This window comes from Notechis scutatus, chromosome 4, assembly GCF_049901735.1.
Source record: "Notechis scutatus isolate UNSWTSFEM ecotype Mainland chromosome 4, rNotScu1.2, whole genome shotgun sequence".
In the NCBI taxonomy this organism is placed as follows: Eukaryota; Metazoa; Chordata; class Lepidosauria; order Squamata; family Elapidae; genus Notechis; species Notechis scutatus.
This window is the reverse complement of record NC_142012.1, coordinates 65,604,615-65,632,184: the sequence shown is the minus strand read 5'-3', so window position 1 is coordinate 65,632,184 and position 27,570 is coordinate 65,604,615. Positions and strand designations below refer to the sequence as shown.

The following is a 27,570-nucleotide window of genomic DNA, read 5'->3' as shown; positions in this document are numbered from 1 at the left end:
ATTCAAATCCCTATTCTAAAATATCTGTTTTAAACAGTTACATGTTTTCAAGCATTATAGCTGAGTGGAGTACAAAGGTTCCAGTTGAAAGGATAAAAAATACAAATAAAAAAATACTTATCTAACCATTAATAGTTAACTTCAGTTATTAGTCACTTATCGGTGAATCAAATGTTTTGACCTCTTTAATTAAGGATCAATTGTTTGATCTAGTTATTAATCCAGGTTCAGTTTGACTCCCAAGTCAAACCTGAACTTGATAAAGGCCTTCATTTTTTATCCTGTCTTGACATTCCAAAGTAATGTTTCTCATCTAGAGACAGAAAATAGATACAGAATAGTTTTGAGAAGGATAGCTTTCACGCCAATGATAAGAGTTGCCTGATTTATGACTCTCTGAGATCAATAAAGGCAAGCAGGGATGGGTAGAGTGGATTAGAGGTGATAGATTTGGAGATCTTTCTCTTTTCCCAAGAGGAAAAGGATCTGGCAAGATAAGCTGTTCCTCTGTGTGTGCTTTTTCACTGCTGCATGGGATTCCTTATTAGAATGTTCCACTGAAAAATGACAGATGCACAACAGTATTGTGACCTTTGGTGATTGATTGGGGCTGAAGCAGAGCTACTTAGGAAAAAGGAATGATCCAGCAGGACATACGCTTTTTTGCATTCGGTTGACAGTAGGATTTTTATTCATTAACGTCCACAGATATCATGTTCCTGGAATGTATGTTTATGTTTGTATGAATGCAGAAAGCTAAGTGGGTGAAAAAAATCAACATCTTTGTAAACTGGCTCTGGAGAAGGGGCTGAATAATTTTATACTGAATCATCTCTCCCTGAATTCTCTTATAAGGTGATAAGTCTCAATAACATTTTTCTCTTTCCCCATATTAATCTGTATTGGAAGAGTAAGTTCTTTTAATGAAAAAAAAAAAGTACACATGTCATCAGCCACTACTGGAAATGCTTATTCTTTGCTTTTCTAATAAGTTATTCTCCTTCTTCCACCAGACTCTTAAACTCAACAAATACCCAATAATGTTTCAAATAATGTTATTCAGAACTGAATAGTTTTGATGTGTTGCAGCACATCTCTGAGTTGACACGCTCCAGATGTATTGCTACTGCTGGATGCCACCCTCCTCGCAAGCCTCAAGTGCTAGGTTAGAAAACCAGCTGCTCGGCAATTCTATATACAGAGAGGAGAGCAATGGAGATTGAATAGGAAAGCCCTCTTCCATTCATAATTTACTACTTTGCACTGTGATATGTATCTCAAAGAAATGCAGCTGAAATGCATTGTCATATTTCCATGAATATACAAATGTAAATGAGTGTAGCAGTAAAGACTTTGACTACCATTGGAAGGAACCAGGTTCAAGGCCATCTTCTGCTATGGAAGCTCACTGGCTTTGGGTTACTCTCGCCCAATCTAAACTTAATAAATTAACGCATAAAGACACATAAATTAATGTCAAAACACACTGTGACACTGACTTAGGCTATTTCTCCACTGGTGCCTTAGAATATATTCTAGAGTCACTCAACCATTCCTTTGCCAATATAGAAGTATAGAAGAATATAGAAGTAATGAGGACAGCCTTTATATTACTGCATTGATGAATGGATGGCTCTAGAATATGCTCTTAGGTCTTAGCATGGAAAGAATGAAATAAGAAAGTTTACAGACTCTGAACTTTGTCCATCATAGCTTCAAGTATCAAACATTCAAACACACTTTGAAGTATGAAAACTATGTGGCATGGAATATTAAAAGATTCATTTATAGTTCAGAAGTTCTGGACATCTGATTAACTAGACTCTGATCACTTAGTCTCCAGCCCACTGTCATTAATTTCATTCTTTTGGTAACTGCCAGGCTATATTGACTCCAAAGTGTTCTTATTTATCAAGAGATAGCAAACAAAATTCAATCATAATCCTAATTTTCCCTCCCAAAAATATGTCCATTCCCCACTCCATATACCACTGAATCATTCTTTAAAAAATAAAAATTATAGGGGTTAGAAATATTTTTGCTTGCAAAATGTGACTTCCTATCTAAAATAGGGAAATAGAATAAACAATATAAAATAGGGATTTTTTTTTCTTTCAAAATGTGACTATCTCTCTAAAAGAAGCAAAAATATATGGAGTGACATCTATTTATTTGTTTGTATGATTGATCCTTCATCTTTCTCTGCTGGTGAGTACTCAGGAAGTTGAGAAAATTAAAAACAAATTAAAAAACACAAAAACATTGAAAGCTAAATTTAGAATTAACATCAACTAATTAACAATTAAGAGCTTGGCAAAAGTGTGTCCTTATAAATTTTCTAAAATGCTAAAAGTGTAGAGGCCAAATGCAACTCCCAGAGCAATACCTTTATTTATTTATTTATTTAGATTTAGAAGACCGTCCAGCATTATACTGTTTATGGGTAACATATAAATTAAAAACAAGTTCAATGCCTGCTATATAGATAAATAAGTCAACAAATAAATCTCCCCAATCAAAAGAATTAATACGCTCCAGATGAATACATCCAAATCTACTCTACAATTTGGAAGAAAAATAACAGGTTTTCAAGGATTATTTAAAGGCCTCCAGGGCAATGCATTTCCAAAAAGTAGGGACTGCAACAAAGGAGACTCTAGGGCTCTTTAGAATATACTGCTCATTTAATGAGCTACAAAGTACCTGCTCTATTGAATCCTATGGAATGAATCCTATGGATGGAAGAGTCAGTTTATGAGACATATACATTTCCATCAACATATATTAAGTGACTGCTTTAGTTTCTAGGGATTAAGCCAAGACCATATTTTGGAGAAGGAACGTAATGGAGAAGGAACATAATGGAACTGCTAACATCATTGTCTATTTTGTAGGCTAAAAGTTGTCTAACTACACTAACAATAATGGGTAGTAAAATAAATGTTGTCTTCAGTCTCAATGATTTACTGTTGCTTTCTATCATACAATAAAAGAATAATCATAGCTTATTCTGATGTTCCCATTTTTAATGAAATATGAAAAGTTGAAAAACTGTATTCTTCAGAAGGAACATAAAAGGGGTATATCTTCCTGTAAGCATTTTGGTTTTTACACATGCCTGGGACTTAATTTAATTTAACTTTTCCTTTGCTTATCTTTAAAAGTGGATTAATTGGCTGAATGCTGATTTATTTCAACCCTCTTGCTGGACTTCAGCTGTTCTCTTTTTTTCCTCTTAATTTTTGTTGGTTCTAAATAATTAAATGGTTCTAAAAGTTCTAAATAACTTTTGTTTTCCATATAGAAGCATTGCATGTTTGTTGACGATGAAGTGCTCCCATTTAATTTATATGAATATTGGATTCTCACAAGATGGTTTTGGTATCTTTTTGATTTACAAAATATTTGGAGTTTTTTTATTTTTATTTTAATCTTGGATCAAAATATCCACAAAACAACATTTCTTCTTCTTCTTTTTTTTTGCTCCAGTTTCTTTGTTCTCTGCTTAAGCTCCAGAGAGTAGCAGTTTATTACATTATAGACAAGCAGTGGATGAAATCTGAAAAAAGATCTTCTGACAACATGCAACTTTTAATAAAATGTGTTTTTTAAAAGTTTGATGAGATGATACTGCTTGTGGAAAATAAGTGCAGGCATGAAGCTTTTGAGGAATCTGACTCAGAAGTTGCAGATTCAAAGAGATATTGACTATACAGCAAGTTATATGCCCATGTCTTTCTGACCGCTCTCAAAGGGAACTGGAATCTTCAAGACTCTCCTTCCCAAATGAGTCCACAGCATCCAAAAATCATTTTGTGCCAGTCCTAAGCACCTCCATTCAAATCCAGGAGCAGCACTGCCAGAGAATCAGCCAGCAGCAAAATCAGCAGATTTCTGGCTGAGAAAAAAAAAAATCTTCTTACCCTTCGGCAGCCATCTTGGTAAGCAAAACTAGGCCAATGTGATTTCCTTAAGGAAAAGCAAGAGTTGTTCAAAATAACTAAATAGATGAAAACAAAGAGACCCCCCCAAAATACCCAGGTAAGATCCAGCAGGGGGTTAAAATAAATTAGCATTCAAACAGCCGGTTAACTTTTAGAGTCAAAAAGCAAAATAAAACAAAAACTTCAAAAAGTGTAATTAAAACCCAGCCATTCTTAAAAGAATGATCTGTCAAGGGGAAAAGATGGATGATCTGACTTTCAACTGCTCCCACCAGGAAGTGTAATTTTTAAGTTTCGTTGTCCCAGGTGGATCCACGGTCATTCAAAACTCATCTTGGATCATTCCTAAGTACTCCCATTCAAATCCAGGAAGCAGTGCTGCCAAAGAACCAGGTTTGGTAGCAAAATCAGCAGATCATCAGCAGAAGAGAAAAAAAGTTCCTACCATTTAGCAGTCATCTTGAGGAAGGACCCTATTCAAGGCATGTCAACAAACAACCAAACTCCTGTGCTTCAGAATTCTCAGGGCACTATCTAGTTATATATACTTTGAAGCTTATATACAGATATTTAGTGCCCCATTAAAACCAGTGCTGAATTTTGATTGAATTTTGATTGGAACATGCTTTCATACAGTACTAATTTACTCTAGTTGTAGAAAAGGATGAAAAAGTTCCACTCTGAATCTTCTAAAGCAGTTCCACACCACTGGGACCTCACAAGATTAGCTGAATCAAGAATGGATCTGATTTACTTCTGGTTCACCTGTTATTGATTTAAAACTGCAGTAAAAGTACTTTTTTTAAATGTATGACTCTCTGGAGTTTCCAGATTCCCCATTAATTCCAGATTCCCTCTTGGTTCATCCACCTCTGGGTTTCTGAGCCTCAATTCTTTCAATGAGCAAAGTGGCTTGATGCTTTTGTCAGCTCCCAGAACTGATGAATTTGAGGAGAATGTGCAAGACATTCATGTTATTTTATTTTCTCAAAGGGACTTTTGCTATTTCAATGACAGGAGCTTAGGAGATAGCAATATTTTTTTTTTTTTGCTTTTTCCCAGAATTTTAAAAACAATCACAATGTGTTTTTAGATTTTTGGACTCAGCACTATAGAAATGTCCAATGTCAATAGCTAATGCAAAAGCTTGAAGATCAGAATGTTTTCATTCTTGCATGTCCTCTGAACCATAGATAAGGGTGCCTGCAAAACAAAGAAACAAGCAAACAAAAATCCATGATGACACCAAAATTATGACACAGATGCAATGATGTCATTGCTCAAAGTTACCACTATATTCTTGAGGCATTATGCCGGCCACAAGTATGTAAGTTGTAGTATTTCTATGGTGTCAATAAATATGTTACATTTGGCCCCCTCTTGCCTCCCTTGAAGATTCTCCTGAGTATACGTCTTTTGAAGTCTGTGAGCCCCATTGTGCTGCAGATACTTTTCCCAGGACCCCAAATTTCCTTTGCTACTAACCACCAGTGTCTGAAATGAAATACAATTAATGGGAAAGGGTTATCCATAGTACCTACCAGATTTTTTGGTAGTCCAAAAAGTAAAAAGTAGCAGCAATAATACAATCAAAGCCTTGCCTGTTCTTATTGTAGAAAAGCCCCACCACCCCAAGATTAAAATATTCTTTATTTCTAATATTAAAAAGAGGCAGGATAGAATATTGCTTCAGAGGAGATATGGAGAAAAATCTTAACAAAGGCAAAAGGCAACATGTTTTCCTGCCATAGGAAAACAGCCTCAAATAGAAGTCTGAAGAGGCTGGTCTTTAGGAATGGAGATTTTATACCCATGCAGAAAGACTGGGCCAAGTTGACAATATTAGCTCAGACAAACACCTAGGATATGCATTTCCCTTTTTCCTGTAGAGCCAGCCATGACCCCTGCATGATCCCACAGGAATCTGGCAACAGCCTTTAAAATATTGAAGGACATATTCTTGCACAGAAACAGGCATTTAAATCACAAAGCCCCAAAGAATGTATAAAACTCCACCTACTCAACCCCATTCTGCAGTGGCATTGTCAGCCACTGCAGAAACATACTGCTGTCACTAGTTTCTGGCTACCAGAGACCTTTTTTCTTGCAACCTGCCTCCATTTTATTTCCAGTGTCTTTCTCCCAGCTTGGAACTGGACCAGATTTTTCTTCCAATACTGTGTGTTTCACAGGAAAAAAAATAGGCAGTTCAATTGCATCGTTGCAAGCATAATTGATGTGGCCTGATATTGGCGGATATCATTTAGTTTTAATCCTATTTATCCTCTGTATTTTTACACACTTGTATGTTTGCAACCTATTCTATACCAATTTTATTTGCTGAGTGTTGAATGTTATATGACCATAATTAGTAGTGTTTCTGACATGAATAAAGAAAGGACAATAACCCTGACTATTCTGACCATACCTTGAATGGAAATTTGTATATTACTTCATAAACTTGGTTTGAGGAATAGTTCCAGACCCACACATCTTCAACCTGCATTATTAGAAAATGAAAATGGGATGGTTCCAGTGTTTTGTGCATGTGTTTTGAAGATGTTATAAACAAAAAGCAAAAAAGGGGAGAGAAGAATCCACCCCAGAATATAATCCTCTCATTTAGTAATCAAAACTAATTTTACATTTCAATTCTTGCCATATGTTACAGTTAGGTTATTCTTATTTAAGTCATTTTATATTACAATTTTTGAAAATGAGAAAATAAACAGAACAATAATATGTACATTTACAAATGTTCTCCATTCAAAGCTCCCAGCAATGAAGCACTTGTTCAAGTATAGAAAAAGAAATATGCCTTTTAAGCCATTACAATGCCAATATTCTTGTTTGGAAGAGAAGGATGTCCATCTGCCCAGGAAAAAGAAAACATAAACTGTGACAAAAAGGTTCATCCAAGAAGAGTGATTTTCAATCAACAACATAACTAGGTCTGTACATATTTGAACAATGATTCATAAAGAGTGTTTTGGATGTTATCTGAGCACAACATTTCTCTGCTACTAATTAAAGGTGCCATTTTTTCCAAAACTTCTATATAGGCCTTAAAACAATCAAAAGATACATCTGCTTTAAGGAATCAACTCATTAAAGCAGCCAAGCCATTAAAGTTTGGGCAGAAGCCTGAGAAAAGGTGGGTTGCTTTAACAAATAGCAGAGCTATTCATTTGAAATCCCAAGTTCTTATGAATAATTTTCAAAGCACGCACAGCTCTATCTGGAAATAATCTAGATGAGACATGGAACAAGTTAGTAAATCCTTTAGTCTTACTGTAAATGTAAACGTAATAAGAAAATATTAGTAAATATATAAATGCAAAACCTTGTGGTAAAGAGTTTTCTCAAACTGTCAGCCCATGGGCAAGATACATCACACACAGGCCATGCCCACCCTGGCTCAGCAAAGGTGAAAAAAACATCATGCTACATCACAACCCATGACGCGATTGAGTTTGACAGCCATGGGATAGAGTGATTAATGGGGCTTAAGATCAAGATAGTTGAGAACTGTTTGAGAATTCTAGAGGGGGAAAATAGCCATTTTAAGCTAGTCATGAAGGTTCGGAAGTAGCTGAGCCAAGTGGATTGATTGCTGATTTCCTTTGTTGCCACAATATTTTGTATGTCCTTCAATTTTCCCAGTCATGGAGGTCCAGAAGTGGCTTTTTCTTTTAGTTTTAGTGAAGCATCCAGTCATGTTTGCAAGATAGAAGGTCCTATAAATCAATTAAATGAGTCTATGGTGGGGTAAATGAATATTCTGTGGCTATTACCATCACTATTGCAATTACTAATAATAATAATATTGACTAATGCATTTATTAGATTTCTACTACTCTTTCTACTACAGCGTGCCTGGGGTGTTTCCAATTCCAATGCATCCATCAGTCTGTGTGTATCCACTAATGTTGTATAAGATTTTAATTTCTGTAGAGCAAAAATGTTCCTACATACCATTTGTGAAGGTCAGTGTCAAAACTCTCTAGTACTGCTTGGATGCCCAGGCGAGGGGATTTGTTGAAATCTGCTGGAGATTATTTTTTTCACTCATTTCTTTTTCATGAACTGTCTAAACAAAAACAGGATGTTTGGTGTCATCTGCTGTATACCACAAACATCTCAAGAATCATGCTTGGCCATGGCTTGGCAAAGGAGGGGAGAAAATGTGCTCCCAAGACTATAGATTCTGCTGACTATTTCTGGTGATTCTTTTGAAAAGTGAAACCCATTATCTAAGATTATGTAATTCTAATGTTTATCTTTGAAAGGGTTGATGAAAAACCACAGAACAAAAGATCTTTTGTTTCTTGCCCACCAACTTTCCTGCGGTTCTTGAATTCTTATTGCAAATTCCTCTAAACGGATCTGTCCTATGTTGAAATCATGCCCTGACAAGTTTAACGTGGGCAGATTAGCATCCGTACTACGGATCTAGGATTTCTGGGCAAATCGAAGTATGTGTACGTAAGTGACTGCATCTAAACGCAAAAACCGCGGGATGTGCTTATGGCACTGATGTGACAAACGGATCCCAAGGATGTTTGGAAAAAGTCGGGGAGAATATTCGTGGCTTCAGGATTTGGCAACACGATCTTTTCCGCCAGTGAGGAGAAGCGCTTAGGCTTCCGCTCTCTCTACACCTGGCCACAGTCGCTCAAGCCACGCGTCCCCTTCCCCCAGCGGCGAAGGGCAGGCTACCCACGCGGCAGAGAGGAACGGGGAAGGAAGGTTGGGCTGGCGCTCTTCGCTCCCGCCTCTCGCGAAGCAGAGCCAAGGCAGAGTTCGCCCACCCTGGCCGCCGCCCTTTCCGCGGAGGGCGACGCAGACTGGCCGAGAAAGCACCAAACTGCCGCCACCGGCGCCTGGCTGGAGAAGCTCCTCCAGAGCAGCCTTTGGAAGCCGGAGTGGGCGGCGCTCCAGCCGGCGAGTTCCAAGCAAGCGGGGAAGGGACCCGGGCTCAGCCTTCGCTCTCTCTAGGCGCCGAAGCTCAACAGCCTCGCGCTTTGCCTGGACATGTCTTGAAAAACTTGGATCTTGTCCCGCCCCTCTCAACTTGCTAGGATTCCCCCCTTCCTCTCTCGAACCGGATGGGTTCAATCCGGCAGGCAGCCACCTGGAGATGGAGAGAAGCGGCCGATGTCTCGGGTGCTGGAAGAGACGGAGCCAAGAGGATCTTTGATTTGGTTTATGCCAGTCCTTTGAAACCCGGGGCTGTTGGAATGGAGTGAAGCGAAAGGAATCTAGATGTAAAGCAAGCAAAGCGAGGTTGCACCCAGCTGGCCTGGTTGGTGAGTTCCCCCTTCCTTTCATCCCCTCCTTCCCAACCCTTCCAAGTTGCGTTTCGGAAGCCCCCGCGTTGCTTCACCTGAAAGAGGGGATACTCGATAGACGAATGGACAGACACTTGAGGGCACCGGCCCCTTTGCGTGCTCGACCTCTTAACCTCCTTGTAGTTTCTATCTGTGTGACCCCTAGCAAAAACTCCCCCACCCACCCCCCCCCTCTTTTTTTACTGCAAGAACCAATCATCCCCGTTGCAGTCTGCGTCTCCCAGATCGTTGTTTAAGGAACCTGGTTGGAAAAGGGCGCTCCTAACGTTTACGTATACGGTCGAGTGCAATTTGTTTTAGGAATAGTGCCTTTGGGAAGGAGGAAACAAGTAGGCGATCCACGAGGAAGCATTATGGCGCAGCGCCCTCTAGCTACCAAAAAGGAACAGAACCGAGTTCCCGTCCTCTTTTCTGTGGCCCGAATCGCCGCTGCTTGGACCCGTAACCAGCCAGTCAAGTTCAGCATTGTCCGGAGCCACGAGGAGAGAGAAATCGGAGCACCTAGCGCCCCCCACGTCCATTGTTTGTCCCACCTTTGGGGGCTCCCTCCCGGTTTTCTCCAAAGGTGAGCCTCGAGGGCAAGCGTTGGCGTCTCGTTTCACGACCCGAGTCAGTCACGGGGCGTGTGAATAAGAATAAACGAGCTTTCTAAACCGAGATGTGGGGTGGGGATTGATCGCAACGATTTGGGCCCCCTTTAGCACTCGCCGGGGGAACCTTTTTGAAAAAAAAAAATTGCAGGGCTAGTTGTGAGCAAAGAGCGTGGCGCACCTTGGAGAATTTGCTTCCTTTTTAGCCCCTCCTCTTTGAGGGAGGTTTTAGTAAGGAAAAAGGCGATTCCTTCCTTCCAGGCAATTAAATTTCGAAGGGTGGGTCGCAAGGTTGGAAACCGGAACTGACCAAACATGCTGCTGCCCTTTCCTCGGGGATGCCTCTTTAAGTCTCGTCCCATAGCAATTTGTTTTACCCCCTCCTAGTTGCAACCCGTTTCTGAAACAGTCCGTGGGAGGAGGAGGAGAGATGCTCAGTAAAACGTGTTGCACCGTTGGTAATGCCCAGTCAGGTTGCTTAAAAAAGCGCGTTATCCCCAACAAAGATCAACGTGGCGCAAAAATCGACGTATGTGCCCCCTGCTACTCCCAGAGCGAAGGGATCCGAGCTGCCCCTGTGATCCTCAGGCCACCTGAGCCGGCACGCGCTGGGTGGTTCAAGTGATTTGAAATCACAGTGACTTGAAACGGGTAACTCCGACTCCGCATCCCAGGCGGAAGTAGGTCCATCCAGATCTAGGAGGCATTTACTCCCCAGCAGGATCGTGACTCGACTGCCACCCTTCTGCATGGGACCGCGGCCGGCCGTCGTTTACAAGGATATAGCCCAAACGGGCGGGCCCCAACAATTTCTGAGCATCGAGATGAAGTTCAATCTGACAGAAGTGGTCTAATGGAAACCAGAGCCAAGTATTCATTTTCTTATGAGTAGGATGGGTATAGGATCGCGCAGCGAAGCCAACTGGAGGATACTTCTAGGTAAGTAATGTAGACCTGTGGCTGCAAACCTAAGCATCCTACCCTAGGAATAAGTCCCATTAACCACCAAAGGATTTACACCGGTGTAGAAGCCTAAAGTTGCTTGTGGACGTTCTGGAACTACTGAGGCCTGGCTCTGCTGCTGCTTCCATCCATTCGCCTACGCCTGTTTGCAGAAGGCAGGCACGTTCTCCGCCTTCTGTACTCTGTCACTGCTGATAGGCAGGTGAACTCCAGTTTTTATTGCGCCCTTCAAAGGATTTCAAACTACCCGTTCGTGACACGGCAGTTTTTCAAAAATTCATTCATCAGAGTAAGCCTCGCCTCCTTTATCAATGGGGTGGGTGAGAAAAGCCGCCTACCTTTCTATAAATTGGTCGGAGTGTTCCTGAAATTAAGAGGCGGATTGCTGGTGTCGGGTTACATTTTAAATCAAAGCTCTGAAATGGAATCTGAAAACCCTCCCATTTTCCCAGAGTTTCCCCCTCCTCCAAGGAGAAACTCCCCCCTCCCAGTTCCTATTGGAGAATCCCTTCCAGCGCCCAGTCTCTCAAAAATAATCCAGCAATGCATCTGGTGTGCGTGAAAATTCCGACTCCTCAAAGTAAGTAGCTCAGCTTTGAAATTCCCTCAGTGAGATGCCCTTTTATTTCCTCTTAGAAGCGGGCGGAGGTGGTTACGGTACGGTAATCTTTTGTTGGGCAATAGAGGGCTGCGGGCACTCCTGAAAAGTTACCGACAGGGCGGTCCTTTGCCGAATTGAGCTCCGGTAACCTTTAACGTTGCTCGGGAACGCGCTGAAATGAATAATTCAAGTATTGAAGCGGCGTTGCTTAACCGAGAGAGCATCTCAGCGCCGAGCAGAGCGATATCGAAGCCCCGGGCAATGCGGTCATGTTTAGGAACAATCGCGTGCAGGCGCCTGAATCCAAGGAGATCAAGTAGCCGATTTGATTGATTCAGGCAGCGTCCGTTTGACATGTATCTGGGAATAAGCTGCTTGCCGTCAGTGCTTTACTCATAAGTAAAGCTAGCTATTCCTAGGGAGTTGCCTTTAGTAGGCAAGCAAGATGGCTTGTGCAGTGCTCTGACGGTTGTTGGGTCCAAACTGTTGTGTGTGGGGGGGTGCTTTCGCGTGTGCATTCCTTAGTTTAAATCGGACAAGTTTGTCTTTAATTCAAATACGCGACTGTTTTTAGAACTGCTTGGGCCTCCCAAGTTGGCGTAGCTGCCCTTTCCTGCCTGCCTTTAATTTCTGGTTTGGGATATGATACTTTGCGGGATCCGCACGAAGGGCGTTGAGGTGCTTTGGGGTTCTGCAAGATTGAAAGGTTGAGCCGTTCTCCAGCTGTGAGCGCAACTGCAGGTTAATCTGACGGTCGGTGTCGCTGGGGCGGTAGAGCATTAAAGTGCCAAAGGAGGCAAGTTTGTTTGGTTCGCGGAGCCTTCCTTTTAAGGGCTTGTAACAATGTGCAGACTAGAAAGCAATTACAGGCATGGAAGTGCTAGGAGACGGACTCGGAGCTCAGGCTCAGCCGAAATCCGGGCGGGTAGAAACTAGAAACTCAGATCTGATGCTTTATAGTTCTTTTTTTTTTTTTTTAAAGGGAAAGGAAAAGATGCCTTGTTCACATTTCCTTGCTTTAGGACATTAACCCAATGATAAGTCAAATCTTCGAGGGTTCAAAGAAAAGATTAACATACTGCTAGAGGCAAGCAGTACTTTAAAAGTAGCTGCAAAGGAGCCTTAAATATATTTAAAGGTTCTTAAAAAGATTTAGCTGGATTTATCCTAAAGATCAACTGTGTGCATATGCACTCAGGAAGGCTTACTCCCAGCCAGGTAAAAAAAAATATGTTTGCAATGTTTAGAGGAAACTCCACCTAGCTTTACTTCCGAGTAAACAAGATTTGGTCAAGCTAAGACTGCTGCAGGCGGCTAATGAACCCGGTGAGATTTCCTCTTGAGTAAACAGGGCTCTGACCCAACACACTTAAGCCTTTCCTTCTCTCTACACCCCCTCCCCCGCCCCCATTGTTCGTGTGATCACAACTGTTGCTCCGTTAAATGCGGGGAAAGGGGGTGAAGGAGAACGATAGTGGCGCGTTTGATCTGCAGGGTTATAATCACTCCGGAGCCAGATGGTTGCGAGCCGTGCAGTCGCTGAAGAGTGGTTTAACTTTTCATGCCAGAGAAATTAGTTCCGGACGCGGTTTGTGGCGGCTGCCCCTGCTTTGGCGGAGGAATCCGGGGACCGGAGCGTGTCGCGACGAGCAGGAGCGAAGGAGGCGCGAGGGAGGAAGAAAGGCAGGCAGATTTTAGAGACTTTGGAGCGGGCACCATGCGAGAGAACGGGCTGGCGCTTTGCCTCTGTAGAAGCCGTCTCCCCCGACGCCTCCGCCTTTTCCAGGGAAACCTTCGAGGTGAGAAACGGGGCAGGACCCGAGGAAAACCCGAGTAAGAAGAAAGTTCGGGATCGGAATGCCCTCGGTGCCTTGCCACCGGGGGCTTTCCCGCACCAAGAGAGGGGGGTTTGTTGGAGCAGCCAGCAAAGCGGGAGTGCAAAAGTTGCTAACAGGAGAAAGAGGCGCCGTGGCTACCGCATAAGGGGAGGTGGGAAAGTTAGTGCTTTCTGCAAAGTTAGGAGCATTTCTGCCCAGCCGCCCCATTTGCATTTGGATGGGTGGCAGAGAGTCTCTCCCGCCCCCGCCCCCCTTTTCTGGGTGTCAGGGACGTGAGGAGAATAGCAAGTGAGGCGGGGGCCTGCAGCCTGCCCGGGAGCTTTTGTCCTCCTGCTGCCATGAGCTCAGTAGGGCACGGCGAGAGCCACGTTGGGAATGAAAGGGACTTAGGGAAAAAAAAGTGGGGGGAGAACCCCCTTTTCTTTCAAGAGTAATTGCTAAATCAAATCTATGGGCGGTAGCCTTTAAAGTGAGATAAAGCCTCTTAAAGACTTTTTCTACTCTCCTCTGCAACACAATTCCTGTTCTTGATTTCAGAGTGCTTTCAGTTTTATCTGCTGCTAAAATCCCTGCTAGTCTTTCATTATTTTTCCCTTGGTCTAAGTTCATTATTTTTTTTTATTAAGGTCGGCCTGTCTTTCCTAATTGGATCAGAATCCAGTTGTTGTGACCTAACTAAAGTGCTGGAGAAAAATTGAAGGAAGTGGGTAGTAATTATCTTTTCTTATTAGTGGGCTTGGAAAGGAAGGAGCTGTTAACTATGGATTGAGGCTGTGATTTCTCTTGTTATGAATGTCAGAGTTTGTTTTGAAGAGCAAAGGGTGATTAATATGTCTTAAAAAGGAAGGCATGCAGAATTCTTGGCATCCTATAGTGGAAGATTATAAACTTCATAATCTGAAGTAAGCATTTAAAATGCCAAGATTTGTTGATTGCAATTATGTTCCACTTTTTCCTCTTTAAAACTCAAGATAGCATAGATGAGGTTTTTTTATTTTGTTCTACCACATAAATCTATGACATAAATAGATTTGAAAGATGATGGTAGACTCATGCTGAGTTGGTTAAACTTGGCTGTCCTTGGTCCAAGTACAAACCCTTCATTAATGTAGTCTTCTTTAAATCAAATTTGACTCTTGGTGGCTTCATGGAGATATCCATATAGCTTTCTTGGTAGGAATACAGGAGTAGCTTGTCTTTGCCATCTCCCTGTCTAATAGGAATACAATATTTAGGACAATTGAATATAATCCATTCATAGCAAAGTCCCACTTATTTCAAGCAACACTTAAGCTTGCTTGAATCCTATCAATATCTATTCAAAAGCAATTTTTGTTTAGTTAAATAGCAACAGGTTCTATATTAACATCTGCCATGTGTGCAAACATGACTATATAGATATACTAGGATATGTAGCAGTCTGAATTTTAAGAGGAGAAAGTGATTTGGAGGCTGATTGGACATGCATATTAATTTGATCTCCCTTAATCTAATGTGTCTTACTGTATGAATATAGGAAGGAATGCAGTTCTTTAAGAAAGTTGCTAAATAGATGCAATGTGTGCACCCTACAAACTCCAAAATGCCTTTTCCCCTTTGTATTTAGTTCACTGCACAGCCTAGTGTTTGTTCACATACATAATCATGTATTACTTTTATAAAGTTTTTGTGGAATAACATTGCCTTGGCAAATTCCTCTAGGATGTCAGTAGGCCTTCAGAGTGCTTAACTTTGGGCAGACTTCATCCTTGATCTTTCTGTTTCTTTTTTGGCTTATTGACAGAGTCCACCACAGTTTGACCTTCACATTCTTTGGAAGGATAAAACTTAGAATATTCATAGAGGAAGGTCTTAAAAATTAGTTATTTCCCCAATTTGTTTTATAAGAAGGTTGCAACAAAGAACAAGTCATCTTCCTGTTTTCAAAATCAGTCCCATTTTAGTTTATTGTGGATCCTGAATGTGAGACCACTTTATTTTTCAATTCTGTTTTATATTTTGGGTAAGTGACACATATATCATCTATATTGTTTTTTTATAATGATTTTCTGTTCATATGTTAGACAGGAAAATTCTCAGCTAGTAAGACACTAAGATTAGCCTGCCTCAAAAAAACAGAAACAAAGAATTGTATGTTAAAATAACATACTGGCTGTTAATAGGATGCTCATAAATGTGTTTCCCTTAGATACCAATCTTATTTCTTCTAATTTGTTGTATTACTTACTAATCATGTTATTAAATGAGTATGATACTGGTTGCAATCTGTTACTTTGCAGCAGGTTGAAGAAAACAAAATCAAAGAGAAAGGTCCGCTGAACATGGCGAGTGAATCCAAATTGTAGTTTGATTATAGCTTATTGAATAAAACATAAGTGAATTGTCTGATACATTGTCTGACTCTAAGACAAAAGTGTTTAAATATGCATTAGTTGGACTTGCGTAATAGATACTAGACAATTAACCCCTATAGTTTAATATGTTATGTAGATTTGATAAGCAAATGACTTGCTTTCATATAGTCATGAATCTGGTAAACTAAAAGTTAAAAGAACTGAGAGAAACTCTAGAATTGAGATACCATTCAATACTAGATACTATTCAACAGCTATAATTATTTGGGTATTAGTAACTGAAGGCTATGCAATTCTGCCTGTATGAAATATACAGAATAATATTTTCCAACAATTATTTCCACAATGAAACCAAGGAAAGATTATTGTAGTGATTAAGGGGCAAGCATTATTTGGAAAAAAGTTAATTTTGGAATGGTTTTTGGATTAATAATTTATTTTAAAAATGCTTCTTCAATCTGTTCCTATTTTTCCGCTATGACCAACAAAACTTTTATTGTATTTTTTATTTATTTTTTATTGTATATTTTACATAGAGTATTTTGTGGCATGGGACCAGGTTATCTAAGGCAGTGATCCCCAACCTTTTTTACGCCGTGGCCCGGTATCCCCAACCTTTTTTATGGCGCGGCCCGGTACCGGCATTAGCTGGGCGCCGCCATCTTTTTTTGATGAAAAAGTGCTTCCGGTGACCTCACCGGAAGCACTTTTTCATAAAAAGATGGCGGCGCCAGCGCTTCTGGTGAGCTTTTCCGGGTAGAAATGGCTTTCTACCCGAAAGGCTCACGAGCGCTGGGCTACCATCTTTTTGATGAAAAGTGCTTCTGGTGAGCTTTCTCCCGGAAAAGCTCACCGGAAGCACTTTTTCATCAAAAAAAGATGGCGGCGCCCAGCAAGCCAGCGGCCCGGTAGGACTTGTTCCGCGGACCGGTGGTTGGGGACCCCTGATCTAAGGAATGGTTTTGGCTTGTCTCACTTGATCTGGTCAAAGGTACGCTGAGGGCCCCATTGGTAAAGAGTTTTAGCTAGCAGGATAAAGAAGGGCAGCCTTTTCTGCTGTGGTCCCCACTCTTTGGAATATCTTGCTACCTGAGGTGAGGTCTGAGCCCACTCTTGGTTTTCCAGTACAGTACATTAAACCTGGCTTTGCAGTTGGCCTGAGGGAGCTCTAGGTTGGAGATAACTGATGGACTTGCAGAAGAGATGCAGCCACCTTACTAATCTTGCCTTTGGCTTCTTGTCTCTATATTTAATGTTTTGATATGATTATGATTTTAATTACGAGCTGCCCAAAGTCATTTTGCAGAGTGAGCTGAGCAACATAGAAATTTAATATCCATTTTTAAGGGATAACCCTTATTGCAATGATCCTTTGCTTTTAAAGACAAAGAGAAAAAGGAAGACTCAAGCCTTCATTTTTAAAGAAGAGTATCAAGTTTTTTTATAAAACAAACAGTATTCCGTTGCCAGTTAACTTAAGCAAATAACTTTTCATACTATGTTTAAAATTTCATTAAAATATTCAATCTTGTAATATTTTTGAAATAAATATTTTAATGTAGTATTGGCAGAGTTTATTCATTCAGCAAAAACCCAGGAAAAGTATATGAATGGATCTTTATGTTTTTCTGATTTAGTTCAATAACTAGAATTTGTTTAAATCTACAGTCTATGCTTTGAATGTTGCCATCCAGTCAAGTTTCATGTAAAATGAATGTAAACCCTGGCCTATGCATAAAAAAATGTGTAGATCTTTAGCATTGCTGAAGATCATCCAGTTTATGCAAACCAGGTTTTGACTTGAATACTTATATCACTCTGTAGATGATATTGTCGGAGAAGAGTGAGCAGAGCTGGCGGATGGAGTTAAGCATCCATCAGCTTAGAATTGTTACATTGCCACAAATGGTCCAAGTCCAACCCCTTAATATTGAACTTAATTTGGCTAGATTCTTGTGTATAGCTTGAACAATAAATCTTTTGAATTGCAATTTAACATATGGTCCTGATTCTTTGCACCTGTCATTAATATAGTCAATTCAAGACATTTGGACTTGGATCATTTGTGGAACATAACTGTTCTAAGTTTATGACATGCTTTTAATTCTTCCTCTCAGCTCTGCCTGCTCTTCTCCTACAGATATTTTTTCATAAAATGCTCTTTTTATTCATTTATCCATTGCAGCTTTTGCTGTTATGTGGTATTGTGTTGTAGCTAATAATATTACTATAATTTATGTCGATATTTAGTTGCTAAAATAAATAAGTAAAAACTTAACATAGGCATTTAGCTTTCAAGATGTTCAATGAACAAATCATATTGACATCCATTGTTACTTATTCCCAAATGGAGAACATATCCATAGAGTAAAAGAATTCAGTCTTTACAATGTAGTGACACATTTTGGTAGCTCGGTAACTGGGCAGAAATGAAAAATGATTGGAAAAACACTTCTCAGTATACAAGTAGTCCTCACTTCCCTTTTTACTAACCATTTGAAGTTATGACAGTTTGGGGGGGGGGACAGCTTAGTTGACCACTCCTCTCTTGGGCTTCTTCACCATTTGGATGCTTTGCAACAGGCATGCATTTATGACCATAGCAGCTTTCTTTGGCCATGCGATCACCATTTGTGAACTTCACAACTTGTTTCTGACAAGCAGACTTAATGGAGACAGTGAAGCCAAAATTGCAAGTTACAGTCATCTGATGTCTCACTTAGTAGTGGAAGCAATTGAGTTTGCTGATCGCAGTTGTGATTGATAAGTTTTGTTCTCCTACAGTTGATTAGCTCCTGATTCTTTGAATGATCGGTGGTGGTTGCTGTTGTTTTTGACTCTTATCTTTTAGGCAAAGCTTTTTAAATAATTAGATTATCTACGATTGAATTTTGCATATACTTTACCTATTGATAAATATAACATTTTTGTATGAAGATCTCGGGGAAAGCAAACAAATTTATACATAACCCTAGGAAACATGAAATTGGACAGGGTTTTTTCTCATCCAGTCTAAATATCATTTCAGGTGATCACTGTAAGCTATTCAGCTCACCAAATGGATTTAGCATCTAATCATTTGTTAACAAAAGGAAAGTGTCAAATGTTGGTCTTATTATGGCCCTTTCTTAGAAGTAAAACCTAAGCTTAAGGCTGATACTTTGTTTTGCAGCATATTGGATTGCTCACCATTTATTAATAGAAATTTACAAAATTAGCTGGGTTTTTTAAGTGCTAGGGGATATGCTAGGAGATTGTAGGTCATAAAATAATATCTATACTTGTGAAAAATCACAATTGCCTCTTGAGTCTCTTTGTGAGACAGAGTGTCATATTGTGTAGTTAGAGATAATTGAATGGTTTAGAAGACTTTGCAATTTTTGAGATTGCTCCACAGGGCTTTGGTTGCAAAACAGTGGTGCTTGAAATCAAATATTGGTTATCATATATTCTGTAGAGCAAAGATGAGAGCTCATTATTATCCTATTTCCAGGTGAGAAAAAGCAAATCTTAAGATCTGACAGTATTTTTAAGTACGTATACACGATCTTGTTGTATCATGTATTAGCTGACAGTATGCAATAAAAAGTAGTATATTGGAAAAAGGTCGTGTTTAAGGCAAACCACCTGCTCTCTAAAAGCATGATTAAAAATATTTGAACTAAGTTGAATGGAGCAGAAACTGCATTTGTTAATAGAACACAGTCACTGTGTAAATTACCTTACTGAGTAAGACTATTAATTGTTTTTACAGTGTTCTTAAAGGATAGAATTTCTTCTTGGGATGGTAGTCTTAATTAAAAACTAATCTTCACTTAAAGCTGTTATGGCTAGGAATGCAGTGGACATTATTTTTCTTCTATTAATGCATATTCTATTCATGCCTGAAAGAGTGTAAAATAAGTTCTCTATCTCAGCTTCAGGAAACACAAAATGTTTGGTTTTGTTAACTGCAGTTTGGGGTAAAGTTCAACCCTTTATATATTAGTTAATACCAAGATTAGGGTCAAGAACAAGACATATTTGTGTTTTGTCTCTTAAGTGAGATATTGCTTGTGTGCTTACAGACTGCATTGCTTAAGGGTAGAATCATCTTAATTCATTCTCATCAATAAAACATGAAAAAGTATATATTAGGCATTTATGTTGGTATTAATGACACAAACAACAGGGTCTCTAAAAATGGTATTATAGTGACGAAACCATAGTCTTCCTCTTCTGAAGGAATTAATTTTACAGCTTTATTAGCCTCTTATGTGTTAGAAGCTCAAGACATTCTGAATTATCTCTATGAATGTCACTTTGAAAACTCACTTCCAAATTCCTGAAAGTTTTATTAATAAAAGACGCATTTGTTATTTCTGTCTTATTCAGAATGCTTTAGAATTTATTACTGGGCACTATTACAGAATGCTAGAGTTGCTCTTTCAGTTATATATTTTTAAAACTGCCTTTTCATTTGCTAACCATGAAAAAAAAAATCCCTGGGAACATTTCTCTTGTATCTTCCCTAGAGATTTAATGTCAGTTTGGAAAATGAAGGAATCTGAGGGCAAATTGAATAGTGAAAGAAAGGAATCTGGTGCATTACAGAGTGCCCCTTAAAGTGCAAGAATCTGACATCTTTCTTATGAGAATTTTGTCTTTTTTCTTTTGGGGAAGAAAAAGTTGATGGAAATTGGCTATAAAACAATGCAGAAGAAAAAATATATAATTATTGTTCAGTAACTTCTCAATTTCAAATAGACCCTTGAATTTATATGAAGAATCTTGAAATTCAGTGATGTAAAGTTCATGCTTATGAATGTTGTCCAGTATTCTGATTTATATCCATTTTTATATGCAAGCTAAGGACAAGAACCTGGCCCTTAAGACTGGTAGAGGATTAAAGCTTTGTTGGACCCTCAAAGCTAGCCAAAACTAAGGGACTCTTGGATATCACTAATACGGCAAATCTTTTCCATTTCACCATTTTAATCCTTTGGTATGACAATTTAACTAAAAAATAGTATGTGTATAGGATAATGGAGCTATACATTAAGTTTCCATATAGACTTTATAAGAGAACTCCAAGTTATTTTATTCACAGAATAGTTATAGTCATTTTAATGGACCATGTTCAAAGACATTGATTTCTCTTCTTGTCTTTTTTTTCCAGATTTTTAGTGATTGCTTGTATGAAGAGCCATTTGACCATGTTGCTGTTGCTGTCCCTACTGCTGCTTGTGCAGGATTTTGAACAATGTGAAGGAACCTTGAGACAATATCATGCACTGCCAATGCAATTCACACAAGTTCATTACAGTGCCACAATATATGAAAACTCTGCAGCTAAGACTTACGTTGGGCATCCAGTAAAAATGGGCATTTACATTACAAGCTCCCTGTGGGATATAAAATACAAAATTATTTCTGGGGATAGTGAGAACTTGTTTAAAGCTGAAGAATACGTTTTGGGGGATTTTTGCTTCTTACGAATTCGGACCAAGGGAGGGAACACCGCTATACTTAACAGAGAAGTAAAAGACCACTATACATTAACTGTAAAAGCAATAGAGAAAAATACAAATTCAGAAGCTCTCACAAACATCAGAGTGCAAGTATTGGATACAAATGACTTAAGGCCTTTGTTTTCTCCAACTTCCTACAGTGTTTCACTGTCGGAAAACACAGCAATAAGGACCAGTATTGCCAAAGTTAGTGCAACTGATGCGGATATTGGAACCAATGGAGAGTTTTATTACAGTTTTAAGGAGAGGACAGACATGTTTGCTATTCATCCTACAAGTGGGGTGGTCATTCTGACTGGCAGACTTGACTATTCAGAAACAAAAGTTTATGAGTTGGAAATCCTTGCTGCAGATCGTGGTATGAAATTATATGGCAGCAGTGGGATTAGTAGCATGGCAAGATTGACAATTCATATAGAACAAGCTAACGAACATGCTCCAGTCATCACAGCCCTTGCGTTGACTCCTTCAGAGCTGGACAAGGATCCAGCATATGCAATTATAACTGTGGAAGACAAAGATCACGGTTTAAATGGAGAGGTAGCATCTCTAAGTATTGTAGCAGGTGACCTACTTCAGCAGTTCAAAGCTGTGAGAACCTTCCCAGGGGGAAAAGAGTATAAAATCAAAGCAGTGGGCAGTGTTGAATGGGAGAGCCAACCTTTTGGCTTTAATCTTACACTGCAAGCTAAAGATAAAGGAAACCCTCCAAAGTTTTCCTCTGTGAAAGCAATTCATCTGCCCTCTCCCCAGTTTAGGTCTGGGGTAGTCCAGTTTGAAAGAGTAGTTTATAGAGCTGAAATAAGTGAATTTGCTCCACCGAACACACCTGTGGTTATGGTCAAAGCATTGCCTACTTATCCCTACATAAAATATTTGTTTGTAAATGCACCAAGCAAAACTCAGTTCAATTTGAATCCAGACACTGGCCTTATTACTACTATAGATGCCATAAAAACTCAACATGCACCTCATTTTGAATTTGACATAATGACAAGTGATAGAAAAGCATCCACAAAAGTATTCATTAAGGTCTTAGATGTTAATACTCATCCTCCAGAATTTACTCAGACATCTTATAAAGCTTCTTTTAATGAGAATGTCCCTATAGGGACAAGTGTTATGAGTGTGAGTGCAAAGGATCTTGATGAAGGTGAAAATGGCTATGTCACATATAGCATTGCAAATATAAACCCTGTTCCTTTTGAGATAAACCACTTCACTGGTGTGCTTACCACCTCTGAAATTATGGATTATGAATTGATGCCAAGAATTTACAAATTAAGAATTCGAGCATCTGATTGGGGCACCCCCTATCGCAGAGAAGTTGAAGTCCCTGTTACAATAGCTTTAAATAATTTGAATGATAACACTCCTCTCTTTGAGAAAATAAACTGTGAGGGAACAGTTCCCAGGGAACTTGGTGTAGGAGAGCAAATAACTACAGTGTCTGCTATTGATGCTGATGAACTCCAGTTAGTACAATATCAAATAGAATCTGGAAATGAATTAGATTTATTTAGTTTGAATCCAAACTCGGGGGTTCTTTTCCTGAAACAATCACTAGGAGATGGATTAAGTTCAAAAACATCTTTTCATAGTTTGAAAATAACCGCTACAGATGGAGAGAATTTTGCAACACCCTTATTTATTAACATCACTGTAGTCACTAGCCGCAAACCAGTGAGCTTACAATGTGAAGAGACTGGTGTGGCCAAAATGTTGGCAGAAAAACTCTTGCAAGCAAATAAGCTACATGGTCGTGTTGAAGTAGAGGATACTTTTTTTGATATGCATACAATGAATCTGCATGTGCCTCAGTTTGAAAATAGTCTTCCCAGGAGCATTGAAGTAAAAGAAGATATGCCTGTAGATTCTACCATCATATTTTTGAATGCAACTGATCTTGACACTGGTTTCAATGGAAAGTTAATCTATTCTATTTCTGGAGGTAATAATGACAGCAGTTTTATCATTGGAATGGAAACAGGAATGCTAAAAATCTTGTCTCCTCTTGACAGAGAAGTAAGAGATAAGTATACTTTGAATATTACTGTTTATGATCTTGGAATACCACAGAAGTCTAACTGGTGGCTTTTAAATATCAGAGTTCTTGATGCCAATGACAATCCTCCAGAATTTTTACAGGATAGTTATTTTATTGATATAAGTGAAAACAAAGAACTAAATACAGAAATAATACAGATAGAAGCCATCGATAAAGACTTAGGGACTAATGGTGAAGTAAGATACTTAATTCTTACAGATACAAATAAGTTTTCTATTGACAGTGTCACTGGAATTGTAAAAGTTTCAGGACTTTTAGATCGTGAAATTCAAGCAGTATATGTCTTAAAGATAGAAGCTAGGGATCAAGCTAAAGAGTCACCACAGTTGTCTTCAACAGTTCTATTAAAGGTATCATTGGAAGATGTTAATGATAATCCTCCAAAATTTGTTCCTGCAAATTATCGAGTGAAAATTCGAGAAGATCTTCCTGAAGGAACTATTGTCATGTGGCTGGAAACCTATGATCCTGACCTAGGCCAGGCGAGCCAAGTAAGGTACACCCTTTTGGATGATGGAAATGGAAGTTTCGATGTAGATAAACTCAGTGGAGCAATCCGTATTGTACAAGGACTGGATTTTGAGAGGAAACAAGTTTACAATCTAACGGTGCGGGCTAAGGATAAGGGAAAACCCATTTCATTGTCTTCTACCTGTTATGTTGAAATTGAAATAGTTGATGTAAATGAAAATCTGCAGCCACCACGTTTTTCTAATTTTGTGGATAAAAGTTTTGTAAGTGAAGATGTTCCCATTGGTACTTCAGTAATGACAGTGTCTGCTTATGATGAGGATACAGGAAGAGATGGTGAAATCAGATATTCAATAAGGGATGGATCTGGTGTTGGTATCTTCAGAATAGATGAAGAAAAAGGTAAGAAATTATTCTGTTCTAAATGTTTTGAAAAGATGAGTCATTTTTAAGTTTGTACTTAACTGTTCTGTTAATTTGACTATGCATAAAGCCCAATTATCCATAGGAGGTTTCAAATATAGTAATAGTGAAATAGCACAAGTTATACTGAGTATAATTTCCGCTAAAAATGACTGGAATTGTGTGTAATAAAGGAATTAAAAAGTATAACCACTTTGTCATTTCAAAATGCTTACCATCTTTTTTTTCATGTTTTTTCCATACTTTTATTTATATAAATAACAAATGATTGTTGACAATTTATTCATTCTTTTTATTGATAGATTTTATTGCAATTTCTTTTATTGTTGTGAGCTGCCCAAACTCATTAGGGCCAAATTATTATAAATTCCTGAATTAATAACGAGTTATAAGAAGTCTAATATGTTCATTATAATTTTTAAAAAGGTTGGTATCCTTTTATTGTCATTAATGAAAAAGCATAAATACAGAGAATACTTCTTTGCCAGACTAGTTGTTATACGTATAGACAAAAATGGCAACAGAGTTGTTTTTTATCAAGTCTCCATAGAAATTTAAAGATGTGAAGATTAAATTATGATGCATCCTTATGAAATAATGAAGTACTCTATTGTAAGGCCAGTATTATAACTCTGATTTGGATAATATCTTTGCATGTGAGTGGTCTTAAATATAATACATTATAACTCTGATTTGGATAATATCTTTGCATGTGAGTGGTCTTAAATATATATTTTTAGAATATAACGGGAGGAAAAAACCATTGTCATTAATTAATTTGCATCCAATCCAGATATTTCCTAAGACATTTGTTGAAAATTTAATACTATTATTACAGCATTAAATAAAAATGTTTAGGCAGATTACAGGATAGATATCCATATTTATCTCTCTTGCTTTTCTTAAAAAGAGCAAGAAGAGGCACATAAACTCATTGCTGCATAACGAGCAGTAAGATTGAGAATATCTGGGGAGCCAACATGTTTCTGCTGTATTTGTTATTTTGGCATATTTTACTATTCAACCCTTTCCTTGCAGTTTCTGTTGTCTTCCACTGTTAAGGACATAGGGATAGTCTGTTTACCCTGAAAATGTTATTTAATCTACTTTTGTTGTTACTGTTGTTTCTAATCTCTCATCTGTTCCTGATACAAGGTTTTTTTTCCCCTCTTTCTTCTGAATGAGAACAGTGTATAACTTTTCTGCTTGGCCTTTGTAGCTATTGAACAAATGTCCTTGCTGGCTTGTGCTGACTGACTGTCCTGCCCTCTTGTGAAGCAATATGCATGCAAGGTTATCATGTTGCTTTCTTTTGCTTGGCTTGCCTTCACTTGCCCTGTTCCACTAGTTCCTAATCTGAAATAAGAAACAAATCTCATTCAAACGTAATATTCTGCTGATTGTACATTAGGAATCTTTGGAATTTTTGCATGACTTTGTACTAGAATCTTCAGCAAATTGGTTAAGGATTAAATACCTATAGGAGGTTCCCAAAGAGTATTAGGATTAGGTCCTGAAAGTTGCTCAGAGAAAGCAGCATGACACATTGCTTCAGCGCATGCACCACAGGACTGCTTTTTGTTTAATAAGAAATATCAAATTTTTGAAATACGTTTTCTTAAAACTTAAAAGTGCACTTAAAAACCTGGACATAATCTGATTGTTGTTTCATTCAGAATGCTTGGTAGGTGGATATAGGAAAAAATATCTGTTTTATACTAAGCTCCAGTATATTTTTCAACATGGATTAGAAAGCACATGGTAAAGATATATTCCAAAGTGAATATGATACAATTTACAACGTAAATTTCAGGGATATTATTTTAGCATGTCTGATATGTAATTTTATATATTTAATATAAATAATTTGGTTTTGGAACATAGGTAATGTGTAATCTAAGTTTTTTTTTTATGGTTGGCATAGCAGGAAAAGGAAAATGGGAGACAGTTTTTTGGTCCCATAATATGTCATAAGAATTGTACCTATAAGACAGAAATAGACCAGTTTTATAATGTCTATAAAATCTTATATATGCTATGTACTCTTGTAGTTCATGGTGATGACCAAAAGTAGGTTGACTATTTTGGTGCCTGGAAATTTAACTTAATCGAAAAGAGCAATGATGCAAAGTAGAGAGGGCAGTAATGCACAAACACCATGCTTTACAATGGTTTAGGCCTTACATTACACTTTAATGTGGAAATAATGTGGATTTCTCTCCACAATATAATGGAAATAGTTTTATGTCACAAGGGGTGTGTGAGTGTCATGGGGGGAGAGGGTGTTCATTCCTGATCTGGAAAACTGATTTAAGTAACTGCTATAAATTGATTTCTTGAATTCTTGACAGCCTTATTCCTTTTCCAAAGTTCTTTTCTTGTGTACTTTTTCTCAACATAATTTTCTCATTTGTGGAAGTGGATTGGAGGTGAGGTGAGGTGGGTCAATACTAGAGAATTTAAAAGCTTGTAATATCTTTTATGTGCAGGGTATTCTCCATGCTGCATCAAGAGCCCAGGATGGGGTTGACTCCTTCCTATGACATCATAGCTGAGTCTGTACTAAGATATAAAAGCCAGCCCCTGGGAGAGACCCCAGCTTTTGACTCAGCTCCTTTCAGTCAGTAGCTGTGTCTCTGAAAGCGTTCTGTTAGATAGCAATCACCAGCAATCTTCAGTACTTTTTTCCTCTCTTCAAGCAGCTCCCAGGAGAGCAGGGCTCTCTCTCTCCTCTCTCCTGCAACGTTGGGAGCAGCTTTACAGAGCTCTGTGCAGGCAAGCTGGGCAGTGTCTGCAGACCTCCCCCACACCTGCAGTTTGGAGGGATCGTAAATACGATCAACAAACTGATAAGAGCTCAAGCCAGCTGATCGTGTAGCTGGTTGCTGTGTTTTTCCCTTGCTGACTTCGCTCAGGGGCTCTGTATAGCCTAAGGAGCGATTCTTCAATCTTGGGGCCTGTTTTGCTGTAGTCAGCGGCCATCTTGGATTCAAGCCTTCCACCACGAGGTGAGCGGCCATTTTGTAAGCCCGAGGGCCATTTATACCCTAAGGGGCTTAATAGAAAAATTTCTAAACAGCTTCATTCCAATGCAAGAGCCTTTATTTTACAAATGGAGCAAGATAAGGCTCTGTCAGAGCTTTCCCCCCCACTGGAACAGTCTCTTAAGTCCAATAGGAGAAAAAGACGTAGGCAATCAGTCCAGAGGGAGGTGGCTGCTAAAATCAAAGCTAAGTCTCTAGCCCCTAAGAGGGTAACTCAGGCAGAATTGAGGGCAGAGAAGTGCAGACATGCAGCTCTAGAGGCAGTTCAACAGAACTATTCAACAGAAGGGAGTGCAAATACAGCATGTTTCAGGTGATACTCGTGGGCCCCAACCAAGCCCTCCCAGGGGAGGAGAAGTTATCTATGAGCCTTTCCATCCTCCATCCTGGTCTCCTGAGGCTCTTGCTGTACA

General features: G+C 39.0%; 1 protein-coding gene across 3 annotated transcripts; it reads left to right on the top strand.

Annotated features, from left to right (window-relative positions):
* Positions 1-8,276: 8,276 nt before the first annotated feature.
* On the top strand, positions 8,277-24,279 carry LOC113411841 (protocadherin Fat 1). 3 transcript variants are annotated; one of them, XM_087963640.1, is made up of 2 exons: positions 8,277-9,253; positions 20,800-24,262. In XM_087963640.1, exon 2 carries the CDS (start codon positions 20,819-20,821, stop codon positions 24,140-24,142), a length of 3,324 nt encoding a protein of 1,107 aa, XP_087819766.1. In that variant the 5' UTR covers positions 8,277-9,253; positions 20,800-20,818; the 3' UTR covers positions 24,143-24,262. The 3 variants fall into 3 exon arrangements, with proteins under 3 accessions (XP_087819766.1, XP_087819767.1, XP_087819768.1); XM_087963641.1 differs by lacking the exon at positions 8,277-9,253 and adding an exon at positions 11,351-11,428; XM_087963642.1 differs by lacking the exon at positions 8,277-9,253 and adding an exon at positions 12,906-13,248 and having other exon boundaries at positions 20,800-24,279.
* The last annotated feature ends 3,291 nt before the right edge of the window (positions 24,280-27,570 follow it).

Excerpts from the sequence above, each read along its gene's own strand:
- LOC113411841 (XM_087963642.1), top strand. The coding sequence starts at position 20,819 with ATGAAGAGCCATTTGACCATGTTGCTGTTGCTGTCCCTACTGCTGCTT.